At 39.4% G+C, this 12999-nt stretch overlaps 1 protein-coding gene across 1 annotated transcript in view; it reads right to left on the bottom strand.

The window, feature by feature from the left end:
* The window catches only part of DIPK2B (divergent protein kinase domain 2B), a 42695-nt gene extending 32721 nt beyond the window's left edge, over positions 1 to 9974 (bottom strand). The window contains exons 1-2 of the mRNA XM_089511904.1: positions 9748 to 9974; positions 1462 to 1726 (exon numbers count right to left, since the gene is read on the bottom strand). Coding sequence (XP_089368030.1) covers positions 1462 to 1726; positions 9748 to 9974 — 492 coding nt within the window. The remainder of the gene's footprint in view (positions 1 to 1461; positions 1727 to 9747) is intronic.
* Between the last annotated feature and the right edge of the window lie 3025 nt (positions 9975 to 12999).

The following is a 12999-nucleotide window of genomic DNA, read 5'->3' on the forward strand; positions in this document are numbered from 1 at the left end:
TCAATGGGATAATTGTTGGTGGGAGTATGCAGTTATAGGAAGCAATGAATTAAAATAAATTAAATTTTTAATTAAATTGGCCCCAAAAGGTACAACTTAATTAAACTAGTGGTTGACTGAAATGGGAATTTCAGCATTAATATTTCTCCAGAATTAAAGTATACATTAAAGTATATATTTTAATTAATTAAATAAGCTACAGTGTTAATAAGCCAACAGATTTTATGTTACTCAGTTGGTTGTCTGCCCAAAGCTTGGATCACTTGGATTTTTGACAAAAGGACATTTTAAAAGGGCACCACGGGAGAATCACAGGATTTAAGTCACAGGTAGTAAGGAAAACTTGGAAGGAGGGTTGTCTTATTTATATTCAGATGTTTGTTCTACATGGATCACCCCATGGAAGTGCCCAATTTGGCCAATGAAACTGAATTTTGATGCTCTTAAGTTAAGAATCTTAACTTTGGGACTTTTGTTGTGATCCATGTGGAAATCAGTAAAATAAAGAGAGCAGGAGAGAAAGGAGATGAGATTATATAATAAGAATGGGAGAATGGAAAGACAAGAAAAATGTTTTTGATGCAGTGGGTGAGAAATATGGTTCTCAAAAATTCACATGGCTATTTCCTTCTCCAAAAAGCAAAATACAAGGATGGGGACAGGCAGTGAGGAGTAAAATAATGGAAAAGATTTTTCACTTATTTTAGTGTAGTAACATAACATTAACATATAACATTATTATTTTTGCTATTGGTTTTTGATTTCTGTTTGAATTGCTAACGGCCATCTCTGAAGTTTCCACGTCTCAAATTTTTGAACTGTGGCTAAGGGTAGAGCTCTTTGGGCATATGTCAAACACAATAAACATTCTTAATATGGCAATTTGATTTGTCAACCTTTGGATTGCCACGTGTTTTCCATAAATGGTTCCCCTCCTCAAGTTAAGTGTAAAAAAAAGGTAGTTGAGAACAGATAACTCATATTTTTTAAAATCTTCCTGAAAAATACTTTATATTTTAAGTTGCAATAATTCTGCTTTACATGTTTTTGTGTATTTAGTGTGTTTAATTCCTTAATAAATGCGAGGGTGGGGGGAGGAGGAAGAGACATGTGGCATTTCCCTGCCTTATATTTTCAAGTCAATAGAGTAGGCCAATTTTCTAAACAGTTACAATGTGCACCATGATCTGAAACTATTTGACAAATCCTTACCTCTGTTTACCTTTCCCATCCACACCCACCTGGTTTTGACAGTGGTGTGTAAACTGCACAATTTCCTTCTTGACTGAAGCTGAATGCTAGCCTAACTCAGCCTTGTTGGCTTGGGTGTGTGCATTGAGGGAGATGCAAACTTTCGTAACAATAAAACATACCCCCCCCCTCCGCAGAATGACAGTAAGCAGCTTTTAAATGAGAATATTCTGTGCATAAATCTTGTATTTAAAGAGCCTGAATACTAACCTGAACCAAGTCAGGGGTGAGGCGTTTTGCTTTTAGCCATTTCTGAAATCTTTCTGTCTTCCATAAGGCTCTCTCAATACTGCAGCTTTTAGTGTGGATAAGGGAAGTACAGATTCTCTTGTCAGACTGGTCATGCTGATATTTTGTGGTTAATCTGGAGATCTCAACTGGCCTCCAACTTTTGGTATCATCGGAGTAGTTCCCTGAGTAGCTGGAGAGGTAGTTGGGTGGGAGTTTTAAGTGGGAAGAAAGCCAGCTGTCAAACCTGTCATCAAATGAAAGCATATGACACTGTTCATCCATCCATCTATTCATCCATCACTTTATTTATACCCCATCTTTCTTCCAAATTGGGACACAAGGTGGCTCACAAAAGACAGAACATTACAATAAAAACACATATAGTTAAAACATACAAAATTGAGATTAAAACAGTATTAAACGACAACAGAATTTAAACCTTTTACAATCTTAATTTAAAACAAAGATTAAGAACAGGACAGCACCATAAAAAGTCATTCTCTTATTAAAGTTCAGTTCCCAAAAGCTTGCTGAAAAAGAAAAATCTTAACCTGCAGCCAGAAAAACAACAGAGAAGGGGCTATCCTAGCTTTCTTGGGGACAGAGTGCCAAAGTCTGGGAGCAGTCACAGAGAAGGCCTTCTCCTATGCTTCCACCAACTGTGCCCGTGAAGGCAGGAGGATGGAGAAAAGTGACTCCCCTGAAGATATCAGAACTCAGGCAGGGTCATATGGGAAGATATAGTCCTTCAAATAGCATGAGTCTGAGCCATAGAGGGCTTTATAGATCATAACCAACACTAATTGTGCCCAGAGACAGACCAGCACCCAGTGGAGCTTTTGCAGCAGTCTGCCACAATCCTGCTAAGTATTGAGATGCTGCAGCTTCTGCCAAATTTTCAAAGTTTCAGCTCAGATTCCTAAACAGATCTGTAAGAAGGCTAAATAGTACCCATTATTATAGGATGTTGAATATTAGGCTTGAAGATTCTACTCATCAAAGGCATAAGATCCTTTCCTCCCTTTTTTGTTCCTTTGTTTTATGTTTTCACTGTATAAACTATTGTCCCCAGAGGGAGAGGTAAAGAAGTAGCAACCACAGAAGGAATGCTTCTGGGGAAAAAACCAAACCAAACCAAAACAAAACAAAAAACAGAACGAATCACTGTAAAGCCAAAACATCTGTAATGGTGATAATCTGATGTAGACAATCCATAAAGAAGAGTGAATATTGGACACACAAAGTAAGCATCCCCAGACCAGTGTTTCCCAACCTGTGCTCCAAACAGCCCTTAGGGCTCTGCGGGCACTTCCTAGGTGTTTCGTGGCTGCTCCAGGAAAATGAAAGAAATAAAAATTGAATGAAATTAAAGAATAAGAAACAAAAAGTAATACTATTCCTAAACACCATTAACTTCTAAACAAACAAACAAACAAACAGCTTCATTTATATACCGCTTCATACTGAACTAACAGTGTCTAAGCGGTTTACAACTGTAAGCTAATTGCCCCAACAAGCTGGGTACTGCCCCAATAAGCTGGGTACTCATTTTAGCGACCTTGGGAGGATACAAACCTGAGTCAAGCTTGAGCCCCCTTAGCTGGGATTGAACTTGCAGCCTTAAGGGTTTGAGGGTGTGGCTGCAGTACAGGCATTTAACCACTGCACCACCAGGGCTCCTTCTAAGACATAGGGTAGGCCTCTTGGGGGCTCTGCCATAGAAATTGATTCTGAAAAGGGCTCTGCAAGTCAAAAAGGTTGGGAACCCCTGCCCTAGACTATTGGAAAAAGGAACCACTTTGTTCCTCTACTCTGTTCATTTCTTTCCTCTGTTTCTAGACAACTGGAAACACTCACAAGCTTAACTGATGTACACTCCTCCCTCCCCATTTGCCAGCTTGGGATCTGCAGTTTTGGTCCTTTGCAGATGGCAAGCAGGGAGAGACAAAATGGGGTGATTGCCTGGGGTGCATGTGCAGGAGCACATGCAGGAACATGCCCCCATTGGGGCTTGAATATCTGTGATATTTCCAGATCGCGGGCGGGTAGGGTTCAGAACAGATCTCCTGCAAATTGGGAGGTACGAGTGTATATTGTTTGTGGCTACTGATCGATTGATGTGATCAAATGAAATTCACCATGTCAAACTCTGGTTTTGTAAATATATTTGTTTTGTCCATTTGTGATTATTTTTTCCTTTGGCTTTTATTATTTAGGTGACCAGTCCTTATCTAATTCTGTTTCCCTACATCACCTTGAAAGTATTTGGAAGCTCTTTAGAAGTCAAACATTTTACATGGATGAATCTTTGATATTTGGCCTTTGGGTGAAGCCAAAATACCAAGCTAAAGCAGTCCACATCAGAAGTTTTCTGTGACTGCCATTAAAAATATACACATTTGACTTCACTGACTCTGAAATTGTTCTATAATGAATATTGAAAAATGCACACAATCCATAATTTTAGGTACACAGTCTCAATTTCTGATTTAACTGATTTAAGACCTTACATGCCTTTGGATACAAGCTTCAGTGCAGTCTCAGTAGATTCCTTTCAGAATGTGCCTGGCTGTGACAACCTTGGTGGCGAATTTATTTTAAATTGCATTTTGTTCCATTTAAAAAAAGAATAAAATCTAATCCTTCATTCCACACTCTTTGAATGAGTCTGGAAGACTATTGGATTGCCATGCTTGTAAATGACTACAATGGCAATAAGTATTTTTACACACATTGTATACTTTCATAGACATTGGCTATAGTGGCTTGCGGTGTTAGAAGTGGTAGTCCCCTCCCAAAAAATAACTTTGGTTTTAAAATTGTATATTCCAATTTTATAATAAAATAACATCAGAGCAGTTGCAAACAAGTTTATCTCTGCCTTGCAGTTTCTAATATTGATTGATAAGAGTTCCTGCCAGAAAGCACGCATTTATTTGCTCTCTTATTAGCACACCACTGACAGTAAGTAACTGCTAACTGAGCATTAATTAGGTAGTCAGCTGTTTTTTAATGGACCTCCAACTCTTGTGCCTTTGACAGCAGTCTGACACAGACAAATTTAGTGATGCTTTACTTCATGTGGTGTTATAATCATAGGAGGAGCTTTACCTACAAAGTGCAGACATTTCATGCCATGAACAGAGACAATTAAAAAACAAACAAACCTGGAAACCAAACCAGTTGCCTTTAATGGCAGCTTCACCATTCTAAATGTATAACTATATAATCTGAAGACTCAGGAAATCTGAGGGTGTTTTCATAGGAGTCTCTTTCATTGGCATGTAGGAAACTGCTAATACTGAGATCATTGGTCTATCTAGCTGAGTTCTGTGGACATTGTCTGCCAACTGGCTCAGTGGTCACTGATAGGGATTTGAACTTGGGATCTTGAACATACAAAACATATAACGTCTGTCATTGAGTTACCGTCTCTTTCCAATATTGGGGAAGAGAAATCTGTAATGCTGACATTATGGTGACTGTAGGTTTCAGGTTCACACTTAGCTCCTTCAAGTATTAAATTAGCAAATTACCTTAGGAAGCCTGTCAAACCTCATTTGAATACGAGCCACTTGGTCCAGTCGTGAAAATGCTAAATTCAGTTTAGGTAACTCAGAACTAAGTGCCTGGGGGATATTTAAGTACTCCTAGCCACACTGTTGAGCTAGTCTTTGGCCATCCTTCCTCAGCCTCGCTTCTTGCAACTGTGTTTGTTGAAGGGTTGCATTAACACCATTAGTTGGGCTCTGGAACTGTGATTGTTTCATTTTGCACCCTACTTATTGCTCTGAACCTCCTCCTTTCTCTCACAACATTAACTGATGTTCACAGGAATGGCCCAGATCCAGGTTTTTGGGAAATGGGGCCTGTATGCCTCTCTCCTCCAATTCAGGCATTCCTATCAGGGATTTTGAGATGAGGGATTTCATAATCAGGCACAGCGTGGAGTCTGACAGACCTGCCCACACACTGAGCAGCAAGGGAACCATGCAGTGGCTCAGGTGGAACCCATATCCTGCTATCCCTTGGAGTCCACCAGCTTGCTGGCTAGGTAGGGGATAATTGTGAGGCAGGTGGGTCAACAAATGCCTGGATCAATTGTCGAATGTTCTGCTAAGGTCCTTCAGCAGTAATTCTGGCACTGTAATGTGTCTGTATGCCTTTGTAGCTCTCCCTTTGATTTTATATTTCAAATCCCCGTGCTAGGGCTGCAAGCACTGAATCTTTCTTGGCCTCAATCCCACATCTATAAAATGGGAATTCCCAAGGATGAGTAATAGGGTTCCTATGAGGATAATCTTGATAAAGGCTTTTAAGCAGTTTGTGTGTAAGTGGTTCATAATTGCAAACGTTTGATACAATCTCTTAAAACTGCAGCATCCTATCAGTACAAACACAAACACATATATGCTAAAAAGGGATAATTTCTTCCGGAACCCTTTAGGACAAAGTGAAAAGTCTGTGGGAACATGATTCTATCTGTTCTTAATTGCACACCAGGTAGCATATTTAACCAGTTCACCAATGACCTGGCATGCTTGATAGAGACTCATCAAGGGTGGTACCAGAATAATCGTTCACTCTTATATCATGTTCCTTCATCTGGGGCTTTAGAGCATATCAGATAGACCACTTAATTACATTACGCAGCAGGGTGGGGGACTGAGCGATCTCATTTTGCTAATGAGAGTTAATCCAGACAAAAATAAGGAAAAGGGTAGCATGAAATGATATGAGAGTTTAATTGAATAACTGAGCAGACCTGCACTGGTTACTACTTTTTCCCTGTGCCTGCTATGTTTTGTTCAGGTTTCTGCATCATATGTTATATGCTCTGAAACTGGCAGCACTTTCCAAAGCCTGACTGGAAATAAATAAAACATGCCTGTGTCAATGAATATCATAATGTAGGTTTTTGAGGGGCTGGAATCTTAGGTGTCCTTACTCAACAGTCCCCAACTCTGCAAGCCATGCAATAGCAGTTTATTTATGATAGCCTTCCATCCAAAGTTTCTGTAGGGAAGAGCTCAACTATATTGAGCAGAGTGAGGCTGCAAACAATGAAGAGTGCCATGCATTATATTCTAGAGCAGCCTTTCCAGACTGGATGGCATGCTGGGTGGGGTTGAAGGGAGATGTAGTCAATTACATTTGGGGAAGTATTATGGAGGGACTAGCATGTGCACAAGTTTTCACAGCCAGCACATATGTCTTCTCTCTTTCAGCAATGTGCTGCACATTTCTGCTTATAGACAACAGCTTATGACTAGGATATGTAGGAAGGTCTCATATGGATAGTCTCATGCTGATGACAGGGGATTGGACTGGATGGCCCTTGTGGTCTTTTCCAACTCTACAATTCTATGATGAGTTTACCATAGCATTTATGACTCCTTCTGTGTGAAATATTAGGAAAATGTACATATCCTCTCACAATTTCTCATTTTATCAGCTTCAGCAGGCTAAATTGCTCTGCTGAAGTACAAAATATATTGCAGTTATCTCAGTACATGTGACACCTTACCGAATATCAGCAAAATATCCAGAGTAGCACTGGGCTATATAGCATGATGGAGAATAGGCACTCTATAAGCACTTCAGTAGCACATTCTTTCTTTACTTTAGGGATAAGGAGAGCTCCTCTTTCTTATACTATACAATGCTCATCCTAATGGATTAGAACAGTGGATTTTTTTTAAATCTTTCTGTCTTTATGTGGAGGACATGTGGCCCTCCATATGTTTTCAGACTGACACTCACAGAACCCTAATCAGCCTAGCCAATGATTAGGAATGTTGGGAGGTACGTTCCAGCAATATCTGGAGGGCTGCATGTTTCTCAGTTTTCTATTGATCTCTCTCAGCCTGCAGCAATAAAAAACAATGGAAACAAATTAAAAACCTAACCATTTGCCAGCCTTTAATGACAGCCCAAATCTGCTTCCTGATGCAGCTTCCTCACCCTCATCTAATGGCACATCTAGCCCTGGGCCAATCCTTTCCTGCTAACTTTCCTAAGAATCTCAGGATTTATTTGAAAAGCAGAGGGACTCACATATCGCTATATTGAGTTTCTAATCATTCCCTTAGTACAACCACCACAAAAAAGATTTCCTCCTCTTCAACTCTCTCTAGCAGTGTCCCCATGTGGTAGTCAAGAACTTTCTTCAGCCAGAAAGAGAAACAGGATGGTGAGCTCTCTGAAATAGCCACGCGCAGTTTCCTTTGGGAGGCTCTGCTGGTTTTTGGTTTAGCACATGCCTGTGGAAGCAGATTCCCAAAAGCAGTGATGACATTTTTGTATTTTTCTCCAGCCCTCTAGGTGCTTTCTTTTCAGGTGATCTTGTGGAATCAGGGCAAAATTAACAACTGCTGAAGCCATAAGCTATTTCATGTTTAAGGGAACCACTGTTGTTCCCTGCCTTTATATCAGCTCTGACTTATAGGGACCCTTTCATTAAAAAAAACTTTTTTGTACGATGGATTCAGAGGAGATTTTATGATTCTAAATCATTTTCTGTAGAGAGCTCCCTAAAAACAACAACACCTGCTTGCCTAATGACCCGAAGAAACCAAGTTCTGACTTTAAGAAAGTTAGTTAAAATCTAGTGATTTGAAAAGGTAATTGGGTCTGGTAGACAGTCAGCACTTGCTTTATTCAGCAGCTCTGTTTCAGATTTTGATCACTCTTGCTGGGTTTGTTTGTTTGTTTTTGCTGCTGCTGCTGCTGTTGTTTAGCTTTTTTTAGGCTGACAGACAATGCTCAACAGATGAAAATATTCTTTGAAAACTGACAAAAACTACCAGTCCTAACTGTGTGTATCTGTGTACCGGTGTCTTCAAGTTGTCTTCTGACTAATTGTGACCCCATGAATTTCTTATTTTTTTTTAGGCAAGGAATACTCAGTGGTGGTTTTACAAGCTCCTGCCTCTAAAATATATCCTGCAGTACCTGGACTTTATTAGCAGTCTCCCATCCAAGTAGTAGCCAGGACTAATCCTGCTTAGCTTCCAAGATCTGATAGGCTCTTATGCCTTTAGGATATTTAGGCCCTGTAGCCTTAAACAAGTAAGCATGAAAGGCTACACAAAATGGCATATTCTTGTTCTCCACCAAAAAGCTCAGTAGGAATGAAAACAGCCTGGGAGATAGTTCCACAACTCTGGTGTTTTTCTACAGAAAGAGGCCTATCTTATTTACATACCAACTCTCAGGGTGGTTAAACATGCGACAGGAGCTCTGGGGAAGATCTCTAGTCCTTCTAGGTAGACTCATATCAGAGATAATTTTTAGGATATGCTGTCTCCAAGCCATTTAAGACTTGGTAGATCATCACTTCTCAGCCTTTTGGCTAAGATCAAGTGTGTGGCTAGATAAAAACCAGCATCTTGAATTTAGCTATGAAGCAACTTGGAAGTTTGTGCCATTAGTATTTGACCAGTTATGGATAGTCTCTAAATTGCTCACCAAACAATAGTACAGTGGCCCTTGGGACTATTTGTAACTTTTCAAGGGTAGTTAACCCCAGATAAAAGAAAAAACTGTCATTTAAGGAAGACAGAATTAAAGCATTGACCACTATGGCCAAATCCAGGGCTGCAAAATGGAATAGCACTTTTTAAAAAGAGTGTTTGAAAAATAGAACCTACAAGAGTAGAATGTATCAGCTTCAAGAGCTGACAAGGTTAAGAAAGGTTACATAAATATTACTAAAAGATATATGAATAAATTCCATTGATTTCAGTAATGGTATGTTAAGCATGTGCTTGGTGCACCTGTTAAAATTACTGGGATCAAACTGGATCCTGTCCTTTCATACTTTTTCTGATATCATTATTCAACATGCATGAAACTGAATGTACACAGGCCAAAGTGTTTTTATTCACACAGTATTTGTTCACAAAATGTGCTATTTTTGAACTGCCACAATATTGTTGTTTTTGCTGCCACAGACCACTGTGCTTAGCCCACTGGAAATTCTATAAAGCTTATGGCTGTGAAGAATAGTATTGGTTCAAACCTATTCTAGACAAGTTGGTCATTTGATTTAAATATAAATTATGGGGATTTATTATGATAGCTATAAAGTGATCTTGGTTACTGACAAACTGGCACATGACAATGATGACCTGATGTCAAATTACATGTTTGACTTTTTTCCCTTTCTCCCTGCCCTCCTCCTCAAGCGAACTGGAAATGCTATTACCTATATTAACATTTCCCCTTGTCCCCACCTCATATATGATATGGAGAGATTCTGACCTTATTTCTTCTTTAAAGAATTTCTTGCAAATTGATGTTCCAATGCAGGCATTACATTTATCAAGTCCCAAAAAAGTCCGACCAAAACTGTAGCTGGGTTTGACCCGGGGCCCTGAAGATGGGGAGACTGTTGCTCCTAAGAAAGGACAGCAGTTCAGACTCCAACAAAGAACGGAGAGCAGCATCTGGGGAGAAAGGTGATGCACACAAGACCTCATCTCCAACATCTGACAGCAGCATGAATCTTAGCTTCTGACACTCTCAGTTTGTAACTCAATGGCATTTAAACAACAGGAGAAATTTGGCCCAAGAGACCTGGAGCTTTTTATCTTACCAGCTGGTTGGTGGCTTCAGAGGTTCAGTGGGAAGGAGCATGGGCTGGGGTGGGCACAAGGAAATACATGAGGATGCAGATAACTTTTGTTGCTATAGTTACCTTTCCTCTGCTAGAAGCAGCTGTTGACCCACCCATCACCAAATGCAGAGCACAACAAAAGCTTTGCTCATCATAATGCTGATGGAGAAAAACAAAGGATATCCTGTCCAAGGAGCCCAAGGTATTCAAAATGAAATGCAACAGGAAGTGTTTCAGATATGGGCAACAATTACAGTCTAGGGAAGTTAAGAATTAAAAAACCATCTTACACACCCACTGACATTTTCTACTCTTTGTATGTTAAAATACAGAGCCCGATATAATACAAATGGCTCACAAGAACCTTTTTATTCTTTTATCTGTGCTCCTAACAACTGGATTTTATGGAACTGTCAAGTACCCTAATGTTGTTCTTTGGAACACTTATGGAGCTTAAAAGGTTGTAGGATCATGTATGTTTCAGTTGATTTGAAACGATATATCTTATGAAGAAAGAGAAAAGATGTGGTATTCTGCTTCCCCTGTTTTTTTCAAAGTAGAGTATAAGTGCAGGAAATTGCTGGAACAACTGCCAGATTTCTACCCAAATGCAAACAAAGAGCATAAAAAGGGAGGAAATATATTTAAATAGAACAGTATAACAAACACACAAGATTGTTATCTTAGAAAAAAAAATGCCTTAGGTCGCTATGGTGATTTGTTGTTTGTGCCTTTTGGATGAGCACTAAACTATGTGATAAAAATGAGATAATAATGGGCCTGGATGTCAATGAATTGGCAACATGAAAAACATATTATAAACTCCAGCAACATCATCTTTATTTGAAAATGGAGACACTAGATGACCTAGGGCATATACAGAAAGACAGAGAGAGTAAAATACTGTATTTGCCTTAGTGGTGCTTACTCTGGGAAATCCCATCCAGATTTCACTCTGAAATTTAAATGAACTGTCCATGGTACTGAACCTATTTAGGGAAGATATATCAGCCCCTTGAATAATCCTTAAAGCATGGAGTAAAATCTGAGTCACTACCCTACTGACAGGGAAGCCGTTATCCACCATGGATTTGCATGCATGGTCTGTGGAAGGCATAAGCTGAATTCTACCACCTCCAAATTGCTCACACGGCGAGAGATTTTCCTATGACTTTAAGCAAGGATAGATTGCCTTGTATAATTTGTGTGGAGAGATTTTAAAAACAGCATGACTCCCGTATCCACAGGGGTACATTCTTGGATTTACCATAAAAATGCAAAACCACAGATAATAACAACCCCTGTTGAAATGAATGACTTCTGGCAGAGGTTGACCATACAGTTGCATTGGATTCCTGGAGAGATTCCTAGAGAGAAGACTTCTTAGGCTTTTCTAGGCCTTCAGCTTGACTCTGTGGTCAACTTCCATCAGAAGCATCCCATAGAATACGTCTGAAGAACTCAGAAAATGCCTCAAGAGAACATATTTTATCAGACATGGGTAAGTGAAAGTTGCAGGTATGGTTCTACAGATATGGAGGCTGTATTGTATAGTTATTTGGCTGGGCCAGATAGCTACATGACGTAAGGCATTTTTATGTGTGTGCTTGCATAACCTTTTAATGCAGATTTTCAAATCAGACTAATAATATAAATTAAACACATTATATAATTAAATGTGACCAAAACGGCACCAGATGCAATGCAACACAACACAACACTACTCAACAGCATTTTAGCACTCTGCCACTCTTGATTTTATTGTAAGATGCCCAGAAATATTATGCTATGGGATTGGATAGAAATATTGTCAATAAACAATATTTCAACATGTTATTTTCTTCTCACCTAAATTGATGAGTTTAGTGGTGTAGTGTAACCAAGGCTGAAGCACCAAGAACTATTGATTAGCATGGATGATCACATAATTTGTCACCCATCTAAGAATTCTCATTGCCTCTAGGTTTAGCTGGAATCCCTGCCTGGAAGTATAACAGATTTTTCCTGAGCTATGTAATCCAAAGTATTCTGAGGCTGCTTGGTCTTTAGTGGGCAAGACCCATTATTTTACAAAAGATTTCCTTCTGATGGAGATGGAATTGAAAATAGATTGATAGATCAATAGATAGATTATAGATAGATGGGCAGATAGATATATAGTTATAGAATCATAGTGTTGGAAGAGACTACAAGGGCCATTCAGTTCAACACCCCTACCATGCAGGGGCATATAATCAAAGCATTCTTTGTATAGTGATACAAAGATGTATCACTATAGGGACTGTCATGATACAGGCTTTCCCTTCTAAAAAATAACACTACACCATTGCTTGGCTGCCCAGTGTGTGTGTTGTATGCTTTTGATGACCCTAAGACAAACGTATCTTAGCAAGATTTGTTCAGGGGAGGTTTGCCAGTGCCCTCCACTGAGGCTGAGAGCATGTCCCTTGCTCAAGGTCACCCAGTGGGTTTCATGGTCAAGCAGGAATCAAACCCTGGTCTCCAGAGTCACAGTCGAACATTCAAACCTCTATGCCATGCTGGCACTACACATGCAATATATATATATATATATATATATATATATATATATCAACAACTTTATTTATTGTATCCCTTATACTATCGTTACAGAAGGGGATTTGAATCTGTAAGAAGGTGCAGTCAATTCCTGTCAGTTCTCACGCTGCTGCAATAGGGAAAAAATACACACACCACCAGCTTGCTCCTGACATCTTGCATTTGCTTCAGGGAGCCAAGTGCCTTATGCTGCTTTCATATTTGTTCAGGCTTTATTCCTTGCAGAATGAAGCTGGACAGGAACCCAAACAGTTTGCTTACTCTACAGCATTTTATTGCTTTTTTGAATATGGAGGGGGAAAAATACCTACAGCTCT

The sequence above is a fragment of the Sceloporus occidentalis genome, unplaced genomic scaffold (assembly GCF_023333645.1).
Source record: "Sceloporus occidentalis isolate IW3139 unplaced genomic scaffold, rSceOcc1.0.p SCAF_2, whole genome shotgun sequence".
In the NCBI taxonomy this organism is placed as follows: domain Eukaryota; kingdom Metazoa; phylum Chordata; class Lepidosauria; order Squamata; family Phrynosomatidae; genus Sceloporus; species Sceloporus occidentalis.